The 24,950-nt window shown below is 43.7% G+C and overlaps 2 protein-coding genes across 10 annotated transcripts in view; one reads left to right on the top strand and one right to left on the bottom strand.

The window, feature by feature from the left end:
- Nucleotides 1-24,950, top strand: part of LOC116844709 (caspase-1-like) — a 135,697-nt gene that overhangs the window by 96,157 nt on the left and 14,590 nt on the right. For both annotated transcript variants that reach the window (XM_032816614.1, XM_032816612.1), the window contains 2 exons: nt 4,411-4,658; nt 19,812-19,987. In XM_032816614.1, coding sequence (XP_032672505.1) covers nt 4,475-4,658; nt 19,812-19,987 — 360 coding nt within the window. In that variant the 5' untranslated portion in view covers nt 4,411-4,474. The remainder of the gene's footprint in view (nt 1-4,410; nt 4,659-19,811; nt 19,988-24,950) is intronic.
- The window catches only part of LOC116844708 (alkaline phosphatase-like), a 204,733-nt gene that overhangs the window by 68,821 nt on the left and 110,962 nt on the right, over nt 1-24,950 (bottom strand). Inside the window, exon 1 of one of the 8 annotated variants that reach the window (XM_032816610.1) lies at nt 6,646-6,730. The exons of the other annotated variants lie outside the window; for them this stretch is intronic. The gene's annotated coding sequence lies outside the window, so the exon portion shown is untranslated. Of the gene's footprint in view, nt 1-6,645; nt 6,731-24,950 lie in introns of those variants that run through there. 8 annotated transcript variants of the gene reach the window in all.

Genomic DNA, 24,950 nt, shown 5'->3' on the forward strand with positions numbered 1-24,950 from the left:
CTCTCTCTCTCTCTCTCTCTCTCTCTCTCTCTCTCTCTCTCTCTATTTTCTGTATCGCCGCGAGACACCGACACGTCTGACTCTCTGTGATACACGATGTGATTCTTCTCTAATTTTCACCGCGAACTAAAACTCCGGTGAGAACAACCGTTTCGTTTCGATCTTTCGTTTAAATATTGCCACGCGTTCGTTAGCCGCGCGTAACGTATTGCGGCACGCGGCAGGCGTTATTTATTTTTTCAAGCTTGCACTATTGCACTATGTTTTTTTTACTAAAAATAGTCTCTCTCCTCGATCCACGAGATTCCGGGGATCTCGCGTCCAATCTAGCATCTCCTGATCACATTGCTGTATCTTCAATCGATCACCTGTAGCGATAGACATTCTCGTCGCCAGCGGCGATTGTCACGCGAAATCGAGTTTATCGCGATTGAAGTACAGTACGGAGCGTTGTTATCTACTCAAGTCTGTACAATGTTACGTTCTTTCTTTCTCTTTTGTTCTAACTTTCTCTCTCTCTTTTCCTGTCAAGAACCTCGTACACACACGGGAATGATTCCGCGGTGTTCCAACGCCGATTATTCTCGCAGCCGCGCATAACGCATGACCGTTGTAATTGTCGGAAAGCAAACGCAGCGGCCTGCACGGGCTAGATGCAGGGGGCAAGGGGGAGGGGGTCCGGCGGAGTGGATTTATATTCATAATACCGTCGGAGTTGGGAAGCCGTTAGGCGCAAAATGTTTTAGAGCTCGAAGTAAATGCCGCGGAGTCCGTAGTAATGCCGGTAACTCACTTCTCCCACGACGAACATTTGTCTCGTAATGGCCACTGGCTCACCGCGTTTATGACTAGTTTGTAAGCGCTCCACGGTGGTTTTGTCACATCCCGACCTGCACTCTCCCTTTCCGCCCTCTCCCTATCGCCCTCCTTCCTCGTTCCCTGGTCGGCGGTCCCTCATGTCGCCGTCCACGTGTTCTGTGTGTCCACAGTGACCACGTGTGTATGAATGCCTATATGTGTGTGCGTGTGTGTCTGTGCGAATACGTCATTTCCATATATTCATCAGCGCATCCATCCGCAAGCGCCGGTCACGATGACCCTCTGTGCATGCTCTTCAACTTCAGCTTTTTCTCGTCTTAAAGTTTTAATCGCCTCGCCGCCGTTCGCGCGTTTTCTATTTTTAATGATGAGACTTTTAACGAGATTAATCCTAACGAGTGCAAGTGAAATTGCAGTGCAACACAGTGTGCCGAAGCGTTCAGTTCGTAGAATCGCTTAATTCAACGGAGAATAAATAAGTAAATTAATCGCTTAATATTCGCGAATACGGAGATAAAGTGGACCGTATCGATTCGCGAGACAAAGACTAAGTTAAGCACTGTCGCGCGTTTCTCGGAGGAAGGGAGAGTTAAAGAAGAAACACGATACCGGAGAATAATTGATGAAGGTGAAGCAGTTAATCCGACGATAATAATAAGATAAAGATGTCTTGATAAAGCGCGGAAATGCTGTGGCAGGCTGCACGTAGGACAGAATGTACGCCAAAGCGTTGAGATATCAATGACGCGTATTTGGGGCAGAAACGCTGTACGTATGCACACGGACGCGTATTCATAGTTACACGTGTGTCACTTGTCGCGGACAAAACGTCGCGGATATATGTTGCTTTGTCACTCCGGCGTGTGGCCTGACTAATGGCACACGGTGCACAAGCTGTCTAGCAATTGTCAGTACGCTCGGGAAGTAAATGATTCCTCGTCGCAGAATGGGTTGAATCCCGCGGGACCAACTTTTCTTCTAAATGGAGAAAAACCGACCCACGAAGTCGTGAGTGAAAAAGAGAACGGCGAAAGATGTAACGCTCGTCAATTTAGCGTAAAACCATAATTACCCAAGATGCAAAAATATCTCATTAACGTTTGGTAATATCGTCGCGTTTCTTGCGAATAGGGCAGCGCGACGCTAAAAAAGATATTCGCCTTCGAGCAACAAAATGGCGATTAAATAACGATGAGTCACAGATAACAGATGGATTCGCAGCGTTCTTTTTATCGCACGAGAAGTGTCCTTTATACGAGAACCGTTTCTTTGCTTCGACCTGCAGTAATAACGTAATCTCGTTATCGTTACGGAGGCAGAAAGGGACGCAAGAAAATAACCTGGGCGATTCTGTCGCGAGTAAGAAGAGGGTGCATCGTTTAACGGTTTCGTTTCCCGATCGCAAAAATATTAAATCTATCATGTCGTTTGATTGGGATCGTCCTCGGAGTCGACAATTAGAGAAGCAATTCCGACGTGAACCAAGACTGGGGCACCAAGACGATCGATTTTCATTTCGTGTCTACGTACAATTAGAAGCACAATTCAAACAAGAAATAATAAGAGCTTTCCCCCGACTTTAATGCCTCTGCAAATTAATCTGATTCGTTTCGCGTGTCGCGCTTTATTTTCAATTTACCGAAATTGAATCTGCAATTGAATGTACAATTACACGTGTTATTTAGTTACTGTATATCGACTCGCGATATCTTGACGATTTCGGAGCCCTCGAAAGAACACACGTGCAGCCACGCAATGGTTAGCGTTCAGACTTAATAGCCCATTCAGTGCAACAGCAACGCAGTGCAAGGCTCCCACTTCCGTATCCTCGTGTACTATCCCTGTACAACACCGACGATTTACTTTCGACCGACGTGGTCGGCCGATCCGGAACAGTCGTAATCGCGACAACTTTCGCGAAAGTTGGATCGCGCGTACGTGCGAAACGAACGGAGGCTGCGGGTAGAGTCGGTTCCCGCGCGATAAAACGCCGCGGAATCGCAACGGCGGCGGCGGAAGTTCTGGATTGCGATTCGAGTTGAAATTAAATTGACCGCACTATGATCTCACACCGATTCCCGGGTCCTTCGGCTAAACAGGATATCCGTCTGCGTAAGCGCACGTGAGTGGAAAGTACGAAACAGACGGGCGTATTTTGCGCAAAAGGGGAAGGACCTGCCTCAGAAGAGAAATGCTCCGATATTTTCGCCGAAACCAGCTGCAAAGAGGCAAAACGTCTCAGATATACTTTTCTCTCTCTTTCTCCCTTCCTCCGACTCGTTTTTCTCTCCCTCCCTCCCTCCCTTTTTCTTCGTCCTCTCTTTGTTTTTCCGTGCGCCCTTCGCGCCATCCATTTACTCACGACTGTCCTCGAGTGAGGATTTTGCAGCCATCTACCGGCTAATTACGCTAACCTAGCAGGACGTTGCGCTAAATGCTACTGGCATTTATTTCGTCCGCAATGCCGCGTACCCGTCATCGTGTTTGTGTGCGACGTGCACTGCTTGACGCGCGTATTCCCGCGAGGTCGACTTCTTTCGCACAAAGGCACTGGACAATTATAAAGAACAACGGAAGTTCTTTCGCTTTCGAATTTCCGCGAGCGAACGCACACACACAGAGAGAGAGAGAGAGAGAGAGAGAGAGAGAGAATGTGTGTGTGTATGATCTACGGTAATTAGTCCATCGAGGACCTGCCAGCTGTCCTTAGGATCTCCTATTTTACTGTTTCTTCTGTATAATAACGCTGAGTAATCGTCATTCCTTTCACCCGCAGATTCCTTCGTCATCAATTGATATTCCCGACGAAGACATCGAAAGTTTCAATTTATTGCGCATTGTCAATGAAGATCAATGAAATGAACGTCAATATAAAGACTTCTTTTTAGAAGGAATAAAAGCCGTTGATTAATATCAATCTCTTTCGTTATTCTTAAAAGATTACTGAATCTTCTAAACGTATCTTTTGTATGAATCTCTTATCCTTAAGATAATCTCTTATCTTTATCTACAGCGGATGCTGCGAAAAGGATGGCAGAGTAGAAGCGATCATCACTATCATATTATTCTTTTCGTATTTCTTGCATATATATCTTATATAAACGTGTGCTGCTTTGTTTTACCATACTAGCAGGAAACATAACCACGCATACATACATAGAGATCTTTCTGCAAACTTTTCGTATGTATGTTTGAACTTCTCCAAATTCAGTCATAAATGTTTCTTAAAATTTTCGTTAGCGGTACAAACATACGTGCAGTACGTACAAGCTGTATAACTTTTGTATCAAGAAAACATTTGCGTCAACTGACAGTTCGAGATGTCAATTTAAAAAATGTTTAATCACGTATCGAGTAAAGCTTCAATGTATTATTGCTTTCAGAGCTTTACGTGCTATACGTGCTTTCAGAGTATGTAAGTAGTTTTTAAATTTAAAAAAACCAATACGACATAAACTTTATGACACAGTATTTACAATAAGACACAGTATTTTGTCGGTAAAGTCTTCAAGTATGGTATCCCCTTAAATACTTTCAAGCGACATCGATCTAAACATCCTCCTAACGTAATCTAACAATGTGACCACGCAGAAACTCGTTCCAAAACCAAGAGCCTGTCAAAGTCGGCCTCGATCAGGACGCAGAGGAATACAACATGAACCACAAGAGGAGAGGAGTGGCTCTCGTGTTGAACCACATTCACTTCGAGAACATGAATACTCGTAAGGGCTCCGAGAAGGACGCCGAGAACCTCCGGACGTCGTTAAGCAATCTCGGATTCGAAATTCGAATCTACACCGATCCGACGATCAAAACTATATCTACAGTTCTGCACACGAGTGAGTATCGAGCGTTACCATGTAACACGGCCGATTGAAACCGTCGCGCTTTCTCGCGTATCATCATTCGTCAGCGACAGATCAAACAGACGTTTAACCACCGTACGCAGGGAACGCGATTCCCGTATCTCGCTAAAATAATGAAGTTCTCATCTCAGTCTTCCGTTGACGTTTGAAAAAATAACGGAAATACGAAGAGACTGCATCATTATTTCCGTCCATTTGCGATATTGCGGACTGATGTAACTGTGTCGTTAGCAGTATGCGTCGTTGTTTCTTATTTTTCTACTACGAGTGCAGCTCCGTTCAGTCTTTTACTCTATCTGTCTCTCTTTTCCTTTCCTTTTCTCTTATCATACAAGATGTAAAAGGACAATAGAATTTTCTCAAAAGAGAAAGAGAGAGAGAGAGAGAGAGAAAGAAAGACGAAGAGGAAACAGATGGAAGACGGAATATCTCGGGAACTCCGACCTTAATTTCCGACCTTAATTTTAATCATAGACTGTTTCAGGGATTTAGAGACAATTATTCTTCGTTTTCTCGGCAAGACATTACCGCGTGTAAATCTCTCGTGTCCAATGCCACAGAAACCTAATTAAAGCTCACATTAAAATTCTGAGAAAACGGGAGGAGACGCGGCTCGACGTGGTGATTCGGTTCAGGGAGCAGATATAATACGCGGTAGCCCCCGGGGTCACTTAACCTGACAGATGGCTGCAAAGCGCCGTGGAAATGCAAAGGATGGGCTTGGGCCGAGGGGTGCACTGATAATTGTCGACCAATTCTTTGTAGAGCTGCTCGCACAAACGGGCTTGTCTCGACGGTTAACGCGAAGCAGATAATGATGCGCGCCGATGAAGGGGACCGACGAGAAGTTATACAAACATTTTACGACGGAGCGAGCTCATTAAGCGTTTATTCGTCGCAGTGAACCGCGCGCGCGAGTTCCTCAACAAATAACTAACAAAGCAATCTCGCGAATACGGCTGCGGCAGGTGCCGCGGAAAGTGAGGCGGAAAGTCCGATGATTACGGAACTTCGTGCGGGATAAGAAAAGTTTTCGGGCCTTCTTCGCCTAGACACGACACGATGCACTCCATCAGGCCTAAGGCGTCGTACTTATTTATCGCTCGAGCTTATCACCGTAGCGCTCGTATTTGAGTATCGCACGTGCGTCGCGGAAGAATCACTCTCGCAACAGCAAGCCGGAAGATAAATCGATTTGTAGCATAATTAAGTTCTCGCGTTCTGGATAAGACGAAATAAAATCTCACATAATATGTAATCCAAACGCGAATCTCAGTGAATAATTATATAAATACATAAATTTCTCTTTGATAATATAAAGCCAAGACGAGCGTATGCGAATATTTTTGGTCTGACTTCATCCCTATTTCTGGGTGAGGCAATATTAATCACAATATCATTTTTAATCGTAATAATCAAAGGACGGTAGGGGGATGGAGTTTGTAGTTGAAAATTCAGGGGAAAGAAGATCGATGAGGGAGTAGAACGAGGGCGAAACCAAGTCGAGAAACTCGATTAAAAAATCATACACGCTCGCTTAACTTAATTTTGTGTTCTTTTAAAAAGAAATGTATCTAATTAACGCACTAATGTGTGTGAGATTGGTACTATTAATTTCAACTTGTGCCGCACGCAAACAACAGTATAAAACGGGCGGTATAAAATTGGCCGCACACATATATACACACACCCACACACAAAAGTGCAGAGAATCGCCCTTCGCTATTTCCGCGGAACACAACTAAAGCATACTCCCCGTCACTTTCCGCCGAGGCAAAACAAGGGCAACGACACGGCAGAGGGCGGTGGGAAAATCCCATCGGATTCTTTTTCGCCGCCGGACTACACGTATTCGATTACCGAATCGAAGGTATCGGGCAGTATCGGAAGAGCGTCCATTTACTTTGAAAAGCCGCGGCCGGCGCGTGTTATAACTACGCTGTCACATAAATAAACCGACCGGCTCCGTGTTTTGCTCGACTACCTGCCGCTACTCCCAATGCTTTAATTTTGTCTGGCAGCGCTCCACGTAAGCCGAGGAGTACGGCGGGGCCTCGCTCTCATTCCGCGAGTTTCACGGACGCGAATCGACTGCCGAACGCGGACCGAACTTTTCAATCGACACGGCCAGCGCGCGTTGTTCCACCGCCCGTTTCACCTCTTTCTCCTTTTTTAATCAGCTAACAACGCGCAAGGTACAACGCTGCGCCGGCACTGTTTTCCTCTTTCGTGTGCCCAGCGACTCTTGCTACCCGTCTGAGCCACCACGATAAATGTACGTACCGATACCACATGAGAGCTTGTGCCCGCACGAGAGTGGAGATAATTATTTATTAAATTTGGAGCTCGTTCGGGAAGGCATGCCGGTCCTCCAAAGTCAATTCCGGATGTGTCGTTACACCGAAAAAATACGTGGTTTAATCAAATTTGAAAATTTCAGAGCACGATCTTATCAAAGATATATTCATTTATCAATATTTTCGCTATATCACGCTGTTACGCGAAATCAGAGAGAAACGTGGATTAAACTTTCGCAGGAATGTATCGAGTTTCTCCCGCGAAAGAAGCACATATCTTTCAAACTCCATTTAACAAAAGCCATAAAAGCAATTAATGGTCACGAACCAGGTACTAAACTTGGCTGCGTAAAAAACGCTGATATATGCCACTTGCTTCGCGGTATGTTGACCTCGCTTAACAAGTGTTCGACGCGCCAAACCTTGTAAAAGACGTTAAATTAAAAAACAAACTTAAATTAGCACGAATGAAAGTGTCTTTTTCAAGGGGATCATAAATTTTACCTCGTGAGAAACAAAGTACACACATAATTTCCGAACATCGCTCGACTTTACGGCGCATAAATTCGGTATCGTAATATTCAGTAAATATTGGCACTCCACCAAGCAACTTAAATTAAAAAGCAACGACGATTCTAAAGAAAAATCCGTTAATCTCTTTCGAGTAACGTACGAATAACCATAGACCAACAATTATCCTATTAATTTCGCGAATATCGATCAGTCGTTGTTGCCAAACGTTAACTACAAGTCTTGCACATAAAAAGAAATGTGATTTCACTTTGCTAAGAAAAGTAATTACTTAGTTTGCTCTCCTTCTTTTTAAAGTAATGATTAACTTCAACTAATGATATTTTCTTGATAATAGTTTTAAAATGTACTGATTGCAAATTTTTCAGAAAGCTCGTTATCATGTACTCAAAAGAAAAACATATTCTCTTTACAGGAATATTATAAAACTTTATCAAAGCGAAAGTTGATTCAACTCCATGTAGTAAGTAAACCGAACTTTTATTTTACTTTAATATATTCTTGATTGAAGTGCAAAGCTTACTAGAATTTAAAATGTATTATGAATAAATTCGAAGAAGCTATGATAGAACCGCGGATATATGAGCTTATAAAGTACTCGAATGTTTACTTGAAAATGCAGCGTGTATGCACCTTCTGTATCTACGCAAAATTACCGATGTGTTTAAAAGCGCTTGGTGCAATTTTTGAAACAACATGACGCGGCTATGGGTAGCGCGGTTTGTACAGCAAGTTTGATAAAGTCGAAAATAAAGTTGCACCGACAAGCAGTCCATACGTGCGGCCGCGCTGCCGTTGCCGCCGCCCAGACAATCAACGAAATCGGCGAACGCGATGCGGCACTCGCGAGCTATTTCCCTGTTTGTTTTTTTCCGCAACTTTTTCAAACGTTCGCTCCACGAAAAACAAGTTTCTGGTTTCTGGTGTGTGTGTGTGTGTGTGTGTGTGTGTGTGTGTGTGTGTCACTGCGCGCGCGGCGGCAGATGTTGCGACGGAGTAACGAGTCACATGCGACGGCACACGCGACGACACACAAGGCACACCAGCAACCCCTTTCTCCCGCGTCACTGCTCGTCTTCCGTTGATGCGCCACGCCGTGTTCCCCAATCGGGAGATATTGCGGCGGAGAGAGCAAACATTTGCGCGAAGGCCGCGGATAGCAGGGTACCCCGCGAGCGCGCGGAACGATGCACTAGCACGTAAAGTACTCTCGCTGTTTGCCGACACTTTCCGGCAAAAGCGCGCGCGAGGCCCGATACGTACCTTGACTAGCTTGTCAGGCCTTGGCGCTCGTCTTCATGAAGATGCACCTGACAGCTTCGCGCCGCGGCGTGTTCGAGACGTGACGTTCTTCCCTTTCTCTCACCCCGTCCCTCCCTCTCTTTCTCTCTCTCCAGACTCATCGCGTCAAATGCATCACTTGATTGACCACAACCAGATATTGAATGTTTTAAACATCCAATTTCCGAACAGAAACTATCGAGGAGAGGAAAGCGTTCCCTCTTTTTTACGTGTTAGTTTTCGCGACTCTTGTTAGACGAGCGCGCTGCAATTTGGCGAAAGTGCACGGAAGGAATCGGTCTACTTGTTCTATTTGGTGATCTCCTTCCAACTGTGTATTCGACTCTGACAAGCCTTCCGAGGCTAATGGCCATTTTCCTATGTCGCTGCCGATATAGCTACTTGCGTCGGCAGCGAAAGCTCGGGCCAGAAACGCGGACTTCTCGAGCTGTCGTGTCGCGTGCAATCGCGAAAATTCGAATGAGAACACTTCGAGGACGAGGAGCTATCGGCGGCGAAAGACCCGGATGGCATTTTCCGTCGCTAATGCTGTGGCGTGCAACCCCGATAGCAGTTAGACGAAAATGTACGTTTACTCAGCTCCTTGCTCTCGATGATCTCCGCGTCTCCCTCGACGCGAGCGAGGCACCTATTTTTCGACGTTGCAGCGTCGATAAGTTTCGCGTATCGACACTGTAGTAGTACACGAACTCGGGCGAGGCGTGTGTTTCCGCGCGTCGACGGTGTCACATGCAGACACTTCGAAATGAGTATATTCCAGGCTCAGGTAAGGACATATTACGCGACAAGTCCTCGCGTTACATACTCCCGTATCGCACACGCGCTCTCCGCAATGCGGGAGTACAATCCCGGCGCTGACGTCACGCGAAACGCACCGCTGCGTCCGCCTGTTCCAGGCCGTACCGGTATCAGACCGTTTCTACTTTCCGTCGGTGTTGTACAATTCCCAACCACTTCTAGCTTCGGGCTACGCTGTTTAGTCCCCCACTCTACCTACTGCCTGCCTGCCTGCCTGCCTGCTAGTCCTGTACGAACGAACACGATCTACTACCACTTCACAGACCGGTCCTGTGGAAGCTCAGACTGTTTCCACTTTGTGTCAGTACTGCACGTTGCTAGTTAAACTACTGCCTTCAACTTTAGTCAATGCTGCTCAATCTTAAGTTACTGTTACGTTCAGCTTTGTGCAATACATCACTTCAGCCTTATGTCTTTAATCATTCCTGCCTCCATCTTCAATCTCTTCTGTCTTTAGATAATACCATGTAATTCCGGAATTACAGAAATCGCGCATTTAGGTCCACATTCGCTGTGAAATATCGCTGTGCATTTAATAATCCAAAAGATGATAATCCATTTGCGGGATTAAAAAGATTATTAATGCGGCATCGTGTTCGCCGTTGGGATAATTTGGAGATACAGCAGGCCAATGATATGTAACACAGTAACACAATAAAGAGGGACGTGCCTATGTTTACGAGTCCAGTTTGTCCCGCGAATAAAGGCTCTATTCCGAAAACGAGGAGAAGGACGGGGAGAAACACGAGCGTCATAAGCGCCGAGCCGCGTAGATTACACCGTTCCACATAGATCCGCAAAAAATTGGTTTACACACTACGCGAAGTGGACTATCACTACAAAAATACAACGCTGTTTCAAACCGACCGACGACAGTTCCGCCGATGCGGTGACATCATAAACGCCAAAACCGCACAAAGGGGAAAAATATTAAACAAATAAAACGAAAGAGAGACAAAGAGAGAGGCGGATAAAAGAGGGCGAAAAACCAAATGAACGCGGATTGTTTGGTATATTTTGAAATTCTGCACGGCGCGTGTGGTCCCGAGCTGATTACAGTCGATATTCAACCGAGTCGACAATGCAATGCAATGCAATGATCCAGACGCAACGATCGGTTGGTCGGTCGGTCGGTTTGTTGGCTCGATCGGTCGGTTGTTTCGACGAGATCCGCGATTGCGAACACGATGATCCCGGTGTGTAATACTAGCAGACACGATGGAGCCAATCACCCGCGGCTCGCATAACAATGTACGTTGCGATTTAATAATTTCGCGCACGCTTGCGGTTGCACTGTAGCTCGCGGCTATTAAGAAGAATCTGTCACAGATGTGAACGCGGTGAGCTCGTTACACCGTCGCCGTGACGGTCATGCTCATAAAAGTATGCGATTAATCACTGGAGTAAAAAGTAAAAACAACTATTGCGAAGACGAACGACGGAGCGACGTCGAGCTTCGAACACAGTTTTTTACCGTCAACAAACAATCGAATGAATTCGTTCTCGCGTACGCATGTCGTGGATACGAAAATTTACTAATGCTGCAGTTCTAAGCAAATATACGAGTAAATCGTAAAATCGTAAAGTCGTAACTTACGAAAAAAAAAAATAAAAAAAAAGTCGTAGATATTTACAAATTATCATATAACATACGGTCCATATAGAATTGCAGACTTATCCATAAATTCTCACGATTTTTACGAAAACAAGTTACGAGTTTTACGATTTTGTCTAGAGTTGTAGTTGTCTATAAATTGAGAATTATATGATTTTCAGTCTTATATGTAATACTTGAGATTGAAAATCGTATAAGTAACGCTGATTATAATGATAGAGTTATAACAGTTAATTATAACGATTTAAAAACGATTTAAAACTTATTTGTACATAAAGCCGAAAATCTTGTAACTCTAGATCTAGGAAATGTTCGGGCATCCACGATCGTCGTGTGATGTTGGCAACATTCGCGTTGATTTACCGAGTAAGGTAAAAAAGTATCAACTCTCGAGCACCTAATTCTCGACACTTCCTTTTATTGTGTTTTGGCCTTTAAATATGAATATTTAAACTTTCAACGTAGAATATATATCTTTCTCAACATAAAAAAGATAATTATGTTTTTCAACATAAAATAGATGTATGTATATATATTCAATATACGTATATATTTTTTTTTCTTTTTTTATGTTAAAAGTTTAAAATATTCGAGTTTAAAGACCAAAACAATAAGAATGTTCAGGATTAAATATGTGTCTAGACTTACATAAACACTTAAATAACATAAATTAAATTAAATAAACATAAATAAACACTATCGACATGATTATTTTGATTCTCATGTTTTCTTCAATTTTTTTATAAGAAAGGCGAAATATTCATTTTTCTAACTTTGACGCTCTCTGATGGAAAATTAAAACCCATACAGAAAAATGGATATTATCACATTTTTCTCATACAAATACTAAAGATAGGATACCAATAAAAATCATTCTGGTCATATCAGTAGTGTTAATATCTTTATATCTTACAAAGTGTTGCTATGTTTTTTAAATTTTTCGAATTATTTTCTTTAATTTTTCCGAAACAGCGTATTTTCTCGCATGAAATACAAAGTGTCAGAAAGTGTGGATTCAGAGACAATTTCTGAGCGGTGAATTTAGGTAATAGTAGACTTTAAAACGGATACGCTAAAAAGTTGTCCCGTCGCCCGTTACTTCCCATGATACAAACAGATCTCGCGCGTTGAAAGTGTTTTGCGATTTCTACGTGGTGGTGTGCAGAACGGGGATCGAGATTCGCGTTTCTTTTTGTTATATATACTTTTTCAATTACAATGCAACGACTTTAACTTCGTTTCTCTTGAAACTCGTACAACAGTGCGACCCGGTTTGTTTGTATTTTCGGCGCGTTTCATGTACACAGAGGCGTCGCCAACAGCGAGAAACTTAGTGTAACGAGCACCGGATTTTGTACGTGGGGGTTATATTTAGATAGGAGCCGTATTGCGAGCGCGTGCCCGCGTGTAAACTATTAATAACGGAATCAATTATTCGGAGCAAGTCCATCACGATTGGCGTGCGCGCATTACATACTGTTATCGTGTAATGAATATTAAAGTTCAGACATGCCACTTTCTGATGAATTAGATATTACAAGTGAGGTTACAGTAAAGCATTTACAGAGATAGCAAAAAAATTTCATACTGAAATCGGGACAGTCGAAAGAGAGAGAGAGAGAGAGAGAGAGAGAGAGAGAGAGAGAGAAAATTTATAAAAATTTTATAAAACAATATAGCTTTTAGATTTAATTGTCTCGATTGTTATCATGGAAAGTATTGCGATAACCAATTAATCACGATCCAGATAACTAATCAATGACGATCCAATAATGATAAGAAAAATTTACGGAAATGAGCGATATTGTGGCGATACTAAAAATTTACTGTAGTGTTTAATCGACTCAGATAATGTCAAATTTATTCATGAAGGTATCAATGGTATTCCCATCGAGCGACGTCAATCGCTTTCATTTACGGGATATATTATCGTCCGGGAAAGTGTCTCGCGTCCGCGAAAAATAAATTATTAAACGTGTCCGCGAAACACGCGACTCGTTTTGATAATACAGTAACAATTAACCGCGCACGTAATTTAATACATGTTGCATAATGTAACACATAATATAAAAAATGCAAGGCACGGAAAACGTCGTATTTAACAAAGCGCGTCCTTTGCCTTTGATTTCGTATTGTAAACATTACACATTATTAAGCCCTCGAATAATCGAGGCGAATGCGTACGCTAGGTGAGCATGCATTCCTCATGATTTAATTGCTGAAATCAGAAATTCACGCGCATTCGTGCGACAGAACGTTTTGCGAAAATGGCGAAACTCGGTATATAATACCGTTACCTTATCGTGCGCAGCTCGCTTTAATGAGCAACGGATTAAAAACTTGCCGCGATCTCCCGGCAAACAAAAGCACCATCAGCAGTACTATTGAATTTCAACCTAACGTATTATCCTTTCCGCGGCGAGCAAAAAGAAGCAGAGATATGTAACCACTTTTCCAGAGTTACATGCAGTCTCGAAATTGAATGCAAATGCAAAACTCAATTACGTAATAGCCGAGCTCTTATCCGGTTATACATACGTATGGCTCTTATCCGGTGGCTTATTCGCTTTAAGGTTCGTCGATACCCGCATGAGCCATGTCGAAACGTGACGTCAGAGAAGCGGGGAGATACACACGAACGATTCTTGCGAACTCGCTCTCGCATCGACTCTGTCGACGAAAGAGAAAGAGGGCTCTCTGGCTCGATTTAGCAAAGGTCACGAAACCCTGTCGCGGCCTCTATCGTTGGTCCAGCGTGTTCAACGGAAACGCAAATTTGTTCAGTTCCCGTAACATCGTTTTCGACAGCTGCTGTCGCGTTTCCAACGATATGACGCACACTACGATATCAATTCACTGACTGGTCTGTTACCATGGAATATTTAACGACAAATAGATAGCGTAATCCCTTCTCATCTACGAAAAACGTCGAGATTCGCCGACGAATCGATGAGTTTAATGTTCTAAGCGATTAAATGTCAACAGCAAGCGAGTAAAGCGTTTTGCAAATTAATCCGCAAGAAGATTTCCGCGACAAATTTGAGATAAATGTATGCTAAATTTTTTACCTAACATACTTGCTGCTTATCGCGAAATGTTACGCTAAAGAGTGTAGTCGGAAAAAGGGTATTCCATAATTCAATCAAGCAATCAAGCAATTAATTTCTGCATCCGAGAAATCCGAAAGTTAAAACATATATTTCTACAACTATCAGAAAGTTTTCAGCAGACCACAGCAGGCAAACATAAACTTAATTATAAATTAATTATAAACTTAATTATAAATAGTTTTGTAAGATTGTTTATATAAATACAGTCTTAGTGGCTCTCCATACGAAACGAGATCTTTTGACTCTACCATTCAAGCTGAGGTGAAATAGAAAACTTATGCCGTCGTTCAACACGACGATAAACGTTTTCGCGGTGTTTACGTTATATTTACATTGTCTATGCGATCCATTTTTCTTTCCTCTCTCGGGGAAGGATTCATCCTGAATTCGTTTGAGAATTTGCGCGTTACATCAAAAAACACGAGCGCACGTACAATATTAATTTATAGCCGGCTCAATATATCATCCATATTTTCACCATAAAACGGATATTCGTTGTGTTTTCGTTCGATCATCCGTGCGCGAGGATAAACGATAATCTTGGTGAGACTCTCGCCATCTCCCTGGGATTTATTTATAATAAATGGCAAGATGTGGAAGGGATTTAACAAGTTGCTCAGCACACGTCCGCGCAATGTATTCCCGCAAACGAAAATTCCGACGCAAAGAAAGAATGCAAGAGTGCGAAGTATAATCGCGAAAAAACGCTGCTGTTATCATCAAAAGATAAATATTTAAGAAACATACACACACATACACAACACGGTTTGGTATGTAATATCGATCGGAATGAAACGAGATATAACTCGATTAGAGACATACAACTTTCTCGACAATGTGCGATCCTGAATAATTTCAGACTAATAATTCGGAAATGTATTCGCAAAATTATTACGTAGTTAATAACATCTAGCTTCGGTTGAAAGGGCGGCTGCGTTCATTTGATTGCCCCGATGTATAATTTAAGCAGCCCGGACGTAAGGAATTTCTCCACTTTTCGCGAACGCTTTCGAAGGTAAGATGAATAATTAAACGAATAATTAGGCGAGAACGCTGGGACAGCGGCGTAAAGCGAAGTAATCCTGAATCTTGCCCGTACTCGCTTGAATGTAACGAGTTTAAAACTCGGTGTAACAATTTGCATTTGCTCAGCATAACCTATCACGATTCATATTGCCCGGTTATACGGGGATTCATTAAACATCGATATCTCATTGGCGAGTCGTCGCGGGTGATTTTCTTGCAAACTTATGATCAAAGTGTATCCCAAAATCGTCCGAGAACGTTGAATAAGAGAAATCCAACAGATATCTCATGAAATATCAATTCCATCGAGAAACTTATATCTTTAGACAAAATTCCCGAAACAAAGTATCGCGTTATGTTCCTAAGAGAGGTTTATTCGTAAGCGCGCGCGCGTACGAGAAAGTTTCGCGACACATATTTTGCATTCTTATAAAAATGTATCGCTGGCAGCCCGGCTGAATGAAAGTTTGAATCGCGGTTTTATCACGCACGATTTTTTGTGTGGAAAGCTCAACCCTGAAAAATTAATTTCTGCGTTCGTCGGTGCGAGAGACGCACCGTCTCTCTGCGTCTCTCCGCGTGTGTATTACATTTCGATTGTACGCCATTGTGCACAGAAGCAACTATGCAGAAGAAACGCCCTTCGAACACCCGCACATTCGAAATTCCCGTTACAAAACTCGCGAGACACGCAGACACAACCGTAAATTCTATTTTTCCTCTGGCAAAATCGAAACGCAGAGATTGGCGTCACGCCAGAGAACGCGTCAAGCCCTCGTCTCGCGATTCCAGCGCGTCTCTCGCGTTGGAATAACTCACGCGACCGCAACCGCTCACGGATACGTCGCAATTATTTGCATTTCTTCCACGTAATTCACTCTCTTCGCGACACGACGTCTCGTCGCCGCGCGCGTATCGCTACATATTACCGTCATTCGCATATTTCGCTCCGCAACGTCGCCTCGCTCGCGCAAATCTTCTCGGGATATATAAGGTACTAGCGTATAGCAACTGCATCTACAACTGCAGCAGCAACTTGCGGCACCTTCCTGCGAACGCATATTTCCCCGGTGATGCAAAATCAAATTTTCCTCATTAAGAATCCAATTGGTACCTTGCCGCTGTCCCGTCGTAGAATATCTCGACAAGTCTCGAATAAACCTTTGTTGGTGCTTGTTAAGATCAACCTAATGTACTCGCGATGTTACTGAGAATCAGGATTTCGAAAAGCATCCGCGATGCCTGGATGAAGCCACCTCTTTTATTCTCGACCGCCCGGCTCGGGTATCATCTGCTTCTCGAAACAGACGACACTCTTCGCCAATGCCAGACTCCGAGGGAATTTATAACCGAGGAAGAAACGCGCGAGATGTCCCAAACATCCCAGTACATTCGCAACATTCGGCACGCGGATTCACTTGGCGAGAACCATCAGCCAACGGTGGTATTAAACTTCCGAATTTATAACGCGCGTCCTCCCTGGCTATCGATCTGACGCGAGGTGCGACCTATCGCGTCCACGGCTTTGCGCTAGCAAGAGAATATTTCGCTAGAATATTATTAGCGCACGAGCTTCATCAGACTGTTAACCACCCTCTCTCACTTCCTCTGTGCCGGCCACGCGGCGTGCAACAACATCGCCGACTCGAATTTACTGCGAGCCGACTGCACTTCGGGCGATTTATACTTCGGCGCACGAGCGACGGCGATACCTGCACGTCGGCCGCGTTGAATTACGACGTCAGAACGGAGAAAATGTTGTTCGCAGTTTATGTTCGTTCAAACGGATGATTCCGAGTGGACGACGCCATTAACGTTCAATGGAGCAGAGAAATTGTTATTGCTACCTGTGTGTACTCCCTCGTGTACGCCGCGCAAATTTTCGTTTCCCGACTTGTCTCAGCGCTCTCGCGATTCACTCGTCCGAGCCAATTCGTGTGAGGTAAAGATACACTGAGAGGAAATCCGCCCTAACGAGCGGACATTCCGTTCAAGCAACACGCCCGATCGTTTCTGAGACTACCCTCAAGTTTATCGGAAAATTCTACCTTGCGCACAACGGATGGGTCATGAATTGTCAGACATCCTGTACATTCTATATTGAAGGTGTAACTATTCGTATTTGAAGACCAGAAGACAACAAGAACAGCTAGAATTAAGTACCAGTGTTATTAGTGTCCTGATGCTTTTACTTCAACAAGCGAACGCTTGTCTGCGGGGATCCGCAAGGCGGATTATTTTATCGCTCGACAAGTAATTAAAACGAAAATCGCAGGGAGGGACAGGAGGGAGAGTAATCCTAGCAGGCTCGAGATAATATCAGATAACAGGCGATTGCAAAGATTATCGCGTTGAACTTTCTTTTTCTTGTGCGACGACAGTTGCGCAAGAGTTTAAAATTACGCGATATCAGACGATGATCGTTACAACGGTGGGGAGTCGTATAACCGCGCCTCGGATGAATACCGTACGATTTTCCACGCAGCCAAGTTTTTCCCTTCTTGCCCGCGGGCGAGATTGCGGGGAGAGCGTGAGCTTTCATTGCAACAAACTCCGAGGGAAACGCGTCCTCCCAGGAAACAGAGCGCGAATGGCAGCGTCGTTTCAGCGGGGAGTTTTTTGCGAGGTCATTTTCCTGACCGCATGTATCATGTATAACTCACGAACTGGATACGCCTCGCGTCGATTTTGCTACCACAGCCGATGTGTATGTGTGTATATGTGTGTGCTCTTTATGCGATTTATATCCCGCTCCTTAATTACAAGCGCGCGCCGGGATTACCGGTCCGAGGCACTGCGGATTAATTGGATTATCGACCGTCCTTGAATGTAATGCTTTCCCCCAGAAACAAAGATCGATGTTTCGCGCGGACGAAGTCGTAAGAACGACTCGTCGCGGTGTATCGCCGACTGCACTAAAGTCAAAGGTGAGGGCACGAGAAGGGGAAAGGGGGAGCGCGAAGAAGAGGGAAAGAACTCGTGATTAAAATGTCCAATAAAGTGATAAGAAAAAAGAGCGGATTTCGGTAAATCGCTAGAAGAGATCCCGACCGGCGGCCGTGATAAAGACCGAACAAACGACTGTGAAATGGGATCGCCGTAATCTTTGCAATAAACATGGCTGAAAAAAACGGGGCGGCATGTAAAAATAATGTGGTCATTTCTGGAGATATTTTGCATCCCCGAGTAAACGGTGGTGCATCTTTCTTCCTTTCTCTCTCGGCCGGCGTGGTCGGTCAATTTTGTTGACTGAACTCGCTACGTGCAGGCAGATTTGTATTTTCGCTCGCTTATTTTTCTCTCTCTCCAAAAAGGGAGAAATAATATTGTTGTTTGCGCACGATTCGTTCATTATTGCATTTTAGGACGTAACAAGCGGCACCATAATCGATACGCTCGCTATGTGTGATCATCGCGACACGCAACGAGTCGCGATAAACAGCGATATTGTTGCCGCGAAAATGCGGAGAGTGTTAATCAATCCCTTCGTTAAAACCGCGTCGCAAATCCGCGCGCGTGAACAGCGCGGCAGCGAGCGGCGACTTTGTCCTGAAAAGGATTTAATGCTACTCCATTTTATTAAAATGTCTCGAAAGTTATGAAGCTGCGATGAATATCACAGCTAGTCTTGCGTGATGAAAGTTTTTATTTCACAAAGTGAACGAGACGGACGGAATGAGCATGGACAATACAAGCGCGCATTCACAAAATATATCCGTTTATATTCATCCGTAATCAGCATATCATCCGCACAAAAGTGTATCAACCGTATCCAAAAACGCAAAATTAATTTCGGCCGCAACCGGACAAAGGATCGAACATTTTTACCTCCTCTAAAAGCGAGAGAGCCGTTACGACCTATATTTCGTTTAATGGATGCAATCAGCGAGCGAGCGGGGCAAATTTCATTCCGCACGTTTTCACTTGCTTTTTAGGGGGAAACAAAAGCGATCAATTTGTACTATTTTAGTGACCTATACCTATGTTAACGTCATCGTAACCCCGTATCGTCGTCCCGGTGTAGCGCGGAAAAACTATTTGCATTCTTCGCTTTTTGCGCCGTGACGCGTGTCGTTAATGCGAGAAAAGTAAACTGCGTGTAATTTCTCGCCTCGCGCGTCGTAACTCACGGTCGCACAGCCGCGTCCCGGGACCTTAATAAGAAATTCTTTCGCACAATTTTACTCAAGGGCGAGAGGGACGGGAGGACGGAAGAAATTTCATTCCTAATTCCTCGGTGTTAATACGAAAATCCGGGGGATGCGAGTGCAGCGCGGCGGCCATGTTCGTCAACCGACACCACGGCAATATCTGCGCGAATCTCTCCCGCTCACTGCCAAACTCTCCCTTGCCTCGAAGCCGCTTGTTTGTGCGCAAACTATTAGGCTAAACAGTCCGACGACCGTTTACGCCCACCGCGAGGGATTAATTAATCCTTTCATTAAAGCCGCTGCGGAAGACCACACGGATGCCGACTGCCTGATCGTGGTCGCAATGTCACACGGCGAGTCGGGTCTATTGCATTCGACCGACAGTCTGTATCCAGTCGATATGCTGTGGACTCCTTTCACGGGCGATCGATGCTCCAGCCTAGCCGGGAAACCGAAGTTGTTCTTCATTCAGGTACGCTATCTGACAGGTGCGCCGTACATATCGCCGCGGATGAAACGTCCGAATTGCGCGCGTCGCCGCTGAACAATCAACCGCGGCACGAGATTCAAAGAATCGGGCCCATTCTCTCTCTCTCTCTCTCTCTCTCTCTCTCTCTCTCTCTCTATTTCTCTTTCTCTTCCTCTTGCTTTCATCGGCGAACCGACGATCACTCGTGATGGATCATTCCGAATGAACCGTCTAAATGCGCATTGCTACAGAATGAGAAATTCGCGCGCGGATTCGTACGGATCGCGTGAAGTGACGTTTAAATTAATGAGCGAGTTCTGTACTATGAGTACAGAGATTGACATTTGACTTAATCGTTGTTAATGACGTAACTGTCCCTCGGCCAAATTTGTCCGAAAGAATCTCTTCGCGAATCCGCGCTGATCCCGCTCGTCTTTCATTCTTGTGGAATCTTTCGATTACTTTCCGACCGGTGCATCGTTTCTCTCATGCCTGAGTAGCGTTTGACAACGACGAACTCTGACGATGATATGGTAGCTCGCAAAGGTATTCGCGCGACTTCGTTCCATTAATCCTTTGAGTATTATGAACGCGTATACATATTTGATGCATTTCTTCAGCTTGCACTTTCAACACGAACAATAGTCATCAACTGTCGCACCTATATTCATGTTCTTTTATTATTTTAACGGCGGCAATACATGAGATTTCATTTGCCTCGATCCATTGCGCTTTTCAATTCTTCAAGATTCGTCAAAAAATGTTACTTTCGCCGATTGACTTAAAGCCTGTATTAATAGTCGTTACTTGAAACTTGTTCAGGTGAGATACTTATACGTGAGTTGACAGTATAATATGTATTAATAGTTATTACTTGAAACTCTCCTTAATGAGAGATACTCAGATCTTAATTCAAAATTAGATGAAAATTTCCCAGTTGAATCGCAATTATAGATACAAATGTCACATGTATTATACAATGCAACTGAAAAACTTGGATCTAGATGAGAATAAAAATCTGAGCATTTCACATGAAACAATTTGTTTCAAATGTAAACTATCATTCTGGCGTTAGATATGATTTTTTCAGTGGAGAATCACTATTGTAAATATAATGTTACATGTATCATATGATTCAACTGAAAAATTCAAATCCAAGTCCAGATTCAGGTCTGGATATCCTATGTGAGATGAGTTTTAAGTGTCGACCATCAATATGGACTTAAGGGCAAGTTCCACAACATTTGTTTAATTTTAATTAACGGTTAAGTCCCAATAGCAATTGGTTAATTCTGATTAACTCTTCTTAATGTCAAATGCGATTGGTCAAGTCCAATGGGATAACCAGCTAGTTAAGTTAACTGAAGGTTGCTCCTCAGCAAACGTTTAGCTGTAAAGTGCCCCGCATTCAAAGGATTAATAAAGTATGCTACAAGTTTGAATACTTGCGCGAGTCGGAGATACAAAAGAGTTACTCGCGACCGACGTACTATCCTTAGATAATTAATCCGGGGAAATTGTGTGTCAAGAGTACAAGAGCCCGTGGGACAAGTCGCGATGATCGTCGCGTTGCTCTTATTTTGCGAAGGTACGACCGTATTTTAATGGCGTCGCCATTAAAACAAACGAGAACGTGAAAAAAAAAATAAAAGAAGATAATTACTTTTCCCAGTTGCTTCTGATATACGATATTTTTGCCGCGCGCGACAGATATAAATTCAGTTAGCTGGAAATGCGATTGCGTGTCTCGCACGCTCGGGATGTGACGGCAAGAAAGGATATCCGTGTCGGTTATTTCGCTCGGTTGAAAAACGAGAAAGATTATTACTTTGCCTTATAAAATTTGACGTATAGGTTACCAAAAACTCTCTACTGCTTTATTTGTTGTTCACCTTAATCTATTCCAAGTGAGAGATCTAAATCGCAAAAATACTCTGATCGACTTCAAGCTTGCTTGCCACTCGTTATATCAAATTTGAAGATATTGTTAATTAATACACTTTGCTATCTGAAATCCTTCAAGCAGCAGAAGAATCATGTTTCAGTCATCGATACCCGTTATACGCGCGCACTTGCCGTTAAAACTAGCGCAGCAGAGTTTTCCTTGGGTTCTTCGTGATTACCTTCTAACGGATGGGAATAGGTGACGTTGAAATAGATGATACTAAAATGGATGGCTGCGCGGCGGAGAGCTAATCCTAAATACGACACGCGCCGTGCCACGCCGCGTCGCAAATGAGAACGGCATAATTGCGGCGATCGTCCGTATTTCAAAAACGATTAAGTCCGCGCGCGGTCGCATAATTCCGACAACAATGCCGCGCTAGATCTAATTCTTTTCCCGGGAATAATCCTGCCGAGATCGCTTTCCATTTAGAGACATTCCCCATTTATCTGCCTCACGACGATCTCGGAGGGATTTGCGGTCTCGCGCACATTAGTGCACCGTCGGGTTTTTAGCGGACGCAGCCAATGAAATATGTGCATTCTGCAATGTAATGGAACCTGTTCGCGCGACGACGACGGCGGCGACTCCCCGCGTCCGCGCACCCGCAGTAATTAAGATTACTCCCCGTCCCGCCTCTCGCCGGAGAAAGAGAGCGACCGCAAAAACTGTTATTTGCATAATTCCCAAAGTAATGTGCGCGTGCATCGCTTCGAGGATTTCGCCGCCGGGCGAACTAAAAAAGAAAAAGGAAAACCACAACAATTCGCGCGCGCAATATTTTTTATGTATGTGCATCTGCCTTCTTCTTTTGTTTTTTTTATCGACGAATATTTCTGTCACGCTCCCTTTCCAACGCGCACAAATGTTTGATCGACCGAAACGCTCGGGTGTTTGAAACGGTCATGAAAACTCGGTAACGTGCGTTCTTCTAGATGCGTCATCGTCGCGCGTGTATTCACGATATATTCGCGCGCGTGACATTCGTATGCACACATAAATATTCACATTTTCAATAGAAACGAAGATATAAGTTACGCGATTTCATTACGAGATACGGACTACAGTAATTTCATATGCTCACGTTTTCGTGTTGGAAAATTTATCTCCGATCATTACATTTACAATTCTGCGATGCAGGGGGACAATGTATGACAGTGCGGTTTAAATTTCGACAAATATAACGAAAAGACGAAAACTGAACTAATTTTAATAGAAATACTCCAGTCGAAATTTTAGTTCTACTCTCTCGACCTTTACTTTCTAGCTTTTTATATATTCTAAAGGATTAGCGTGTATTGAATAAACGTGAAAAATAAAGCCGTCCTTTGCGTCTCTAAATGGCAGAAAACGCACGAAATGCCGGTTGCGAGTTCTAAAGAGGAACTGTCGGCAAAGCCAGTAGGTTAAATGGAATGAAAAGAAGCTAATACAGACGTTAGAGTATCAAAGTAGGTGTGAAATGGAGTATTGAGTTCTAAAGTAAGATCAAAATTCTGATTCGGGTATCGCCGAAAATTCTCGAAGAGAGTACACGGAGAGAATTCTAATAAAAATTATATTATAGGATTTTGTAACCGAGAAGAATAGATCGACATTCTGCAATAATCCATTTTCATTTCATTTCATATGCGCTACTTATATTTTAGGAACTAAAATGTGCTATTAAAATACTTGCTATGTTTTTAGCGAGGAACATTTATTATGTTCCTCAGTAAAACAGATATTACTGACAGTCTGCTTCTGGATTACTAAAAACGTAGTAAAATTGAAAAATGTTTATAAGAAAAAGAACTATAATACTCTCTCCGTGAATGAGATTATTCTATCTGCTTGCTCATTTTCGGACGCAAATGCAACTTCCGATCATTGAAGATCACCGGTCGATGTATTGGACGGACGCGGAGATTGCACGTAGGACGATTTATCAGGACCCACTATTCCGATCGTAATGATTGTAATTTACTTGTCACGAAAGAAAACGACCCGGAAAGCCAACTGGCCGGATACCTCCCGAAATTACCGCTTTCGTCTCGAATAGAGTTGGAGGATCAGTGAGTCCGAAGATAAAGCGCGACGGGGATAAATGAGCGCGATAAAGTCAGCAATCGTAACGATCAGGATGATTAGTAATTTAACCTCGCGCCTTCCAACGTCGAGATTGCGCCCGAAAATTCTCACGAAACAATCATTACCGACAGACACTCGCTTATCCGTGCGAAAAACGCACTCAACAAATTGGTCGAGTTCACGTGACACGGCATATCGATCATTTAGGAATAATAACGAGTACGCGCGTGCTGCGCGTAACGATGCGAATCATGCGTTGCATCTTTCAATACTCGGCACATTAAACTGACTCGTTTTCGCATAATCGGTCGCGATTAAGTTAACGAGCATAGTTAATCACGATTTGATGATTCGTACGGTGTCCGTATCCGATATCTCCGTACGAGAAATTTGAACCGCGCGACGGGGAGTCAAGAAGCGACGCGAGCGCAATGGATTATCAGGATTTGTAAACGATGTAAATTGCGACGGGAATTCATGCCACACTGCGGCCGTATCTATCGGAATCACTGCCGTTTCCTGTGTGCTTGAAAGCCGCGTGCAACCACGCTGGCCTCAAGTAAGAGACCTCCATATTTCTTACTGCACTTCCGTACGAGTCACCGCGCTTTCCGTTAACGACGCTGTAAACATCGATAGATCTACGTGTAATTGTCTCGTACGTTCTATCACTGGTATCGAAGTGAAGCGATCGTTCGGCATTAGAAACCGTTAGCCATTTAATATATCAAGCCACATCGCGCGTCTTTATTAGTGTAAAAATGACGAGATTGGAACTAAATGTCACTCGCAAAAGTTCGTCTGTGTTTCTTTTTATTTTAAAATAACTGTTCGATCATCTTACTGCTTCAGTGGTAATTTAAAATAACTGGAGAACGCGCGCGCGATTTCCTCCAGTTGTGTTGTTTTTTTAAATAAGCACATTTCCTTATATACTCTTTCTATCTATTC

This window comes from Odontomachus brunneus, unplaced genomic scaffold (genome assembly GCF_010583005.1).
Source record: "Odontomachus brunneus isolate Ranch 3 - 2012 unplaced genomic scaffold, Obru_v1 Obru_scaffold_045, whole genome shotgun sequence".
Taxonomy (NCBI): domain Eukaryota; kingdom Metazoa; phylum Arthropoda; class Insecta; order Hymenoptera; family Formicidae; genus Odontomachus; species Odontomachus brunneus.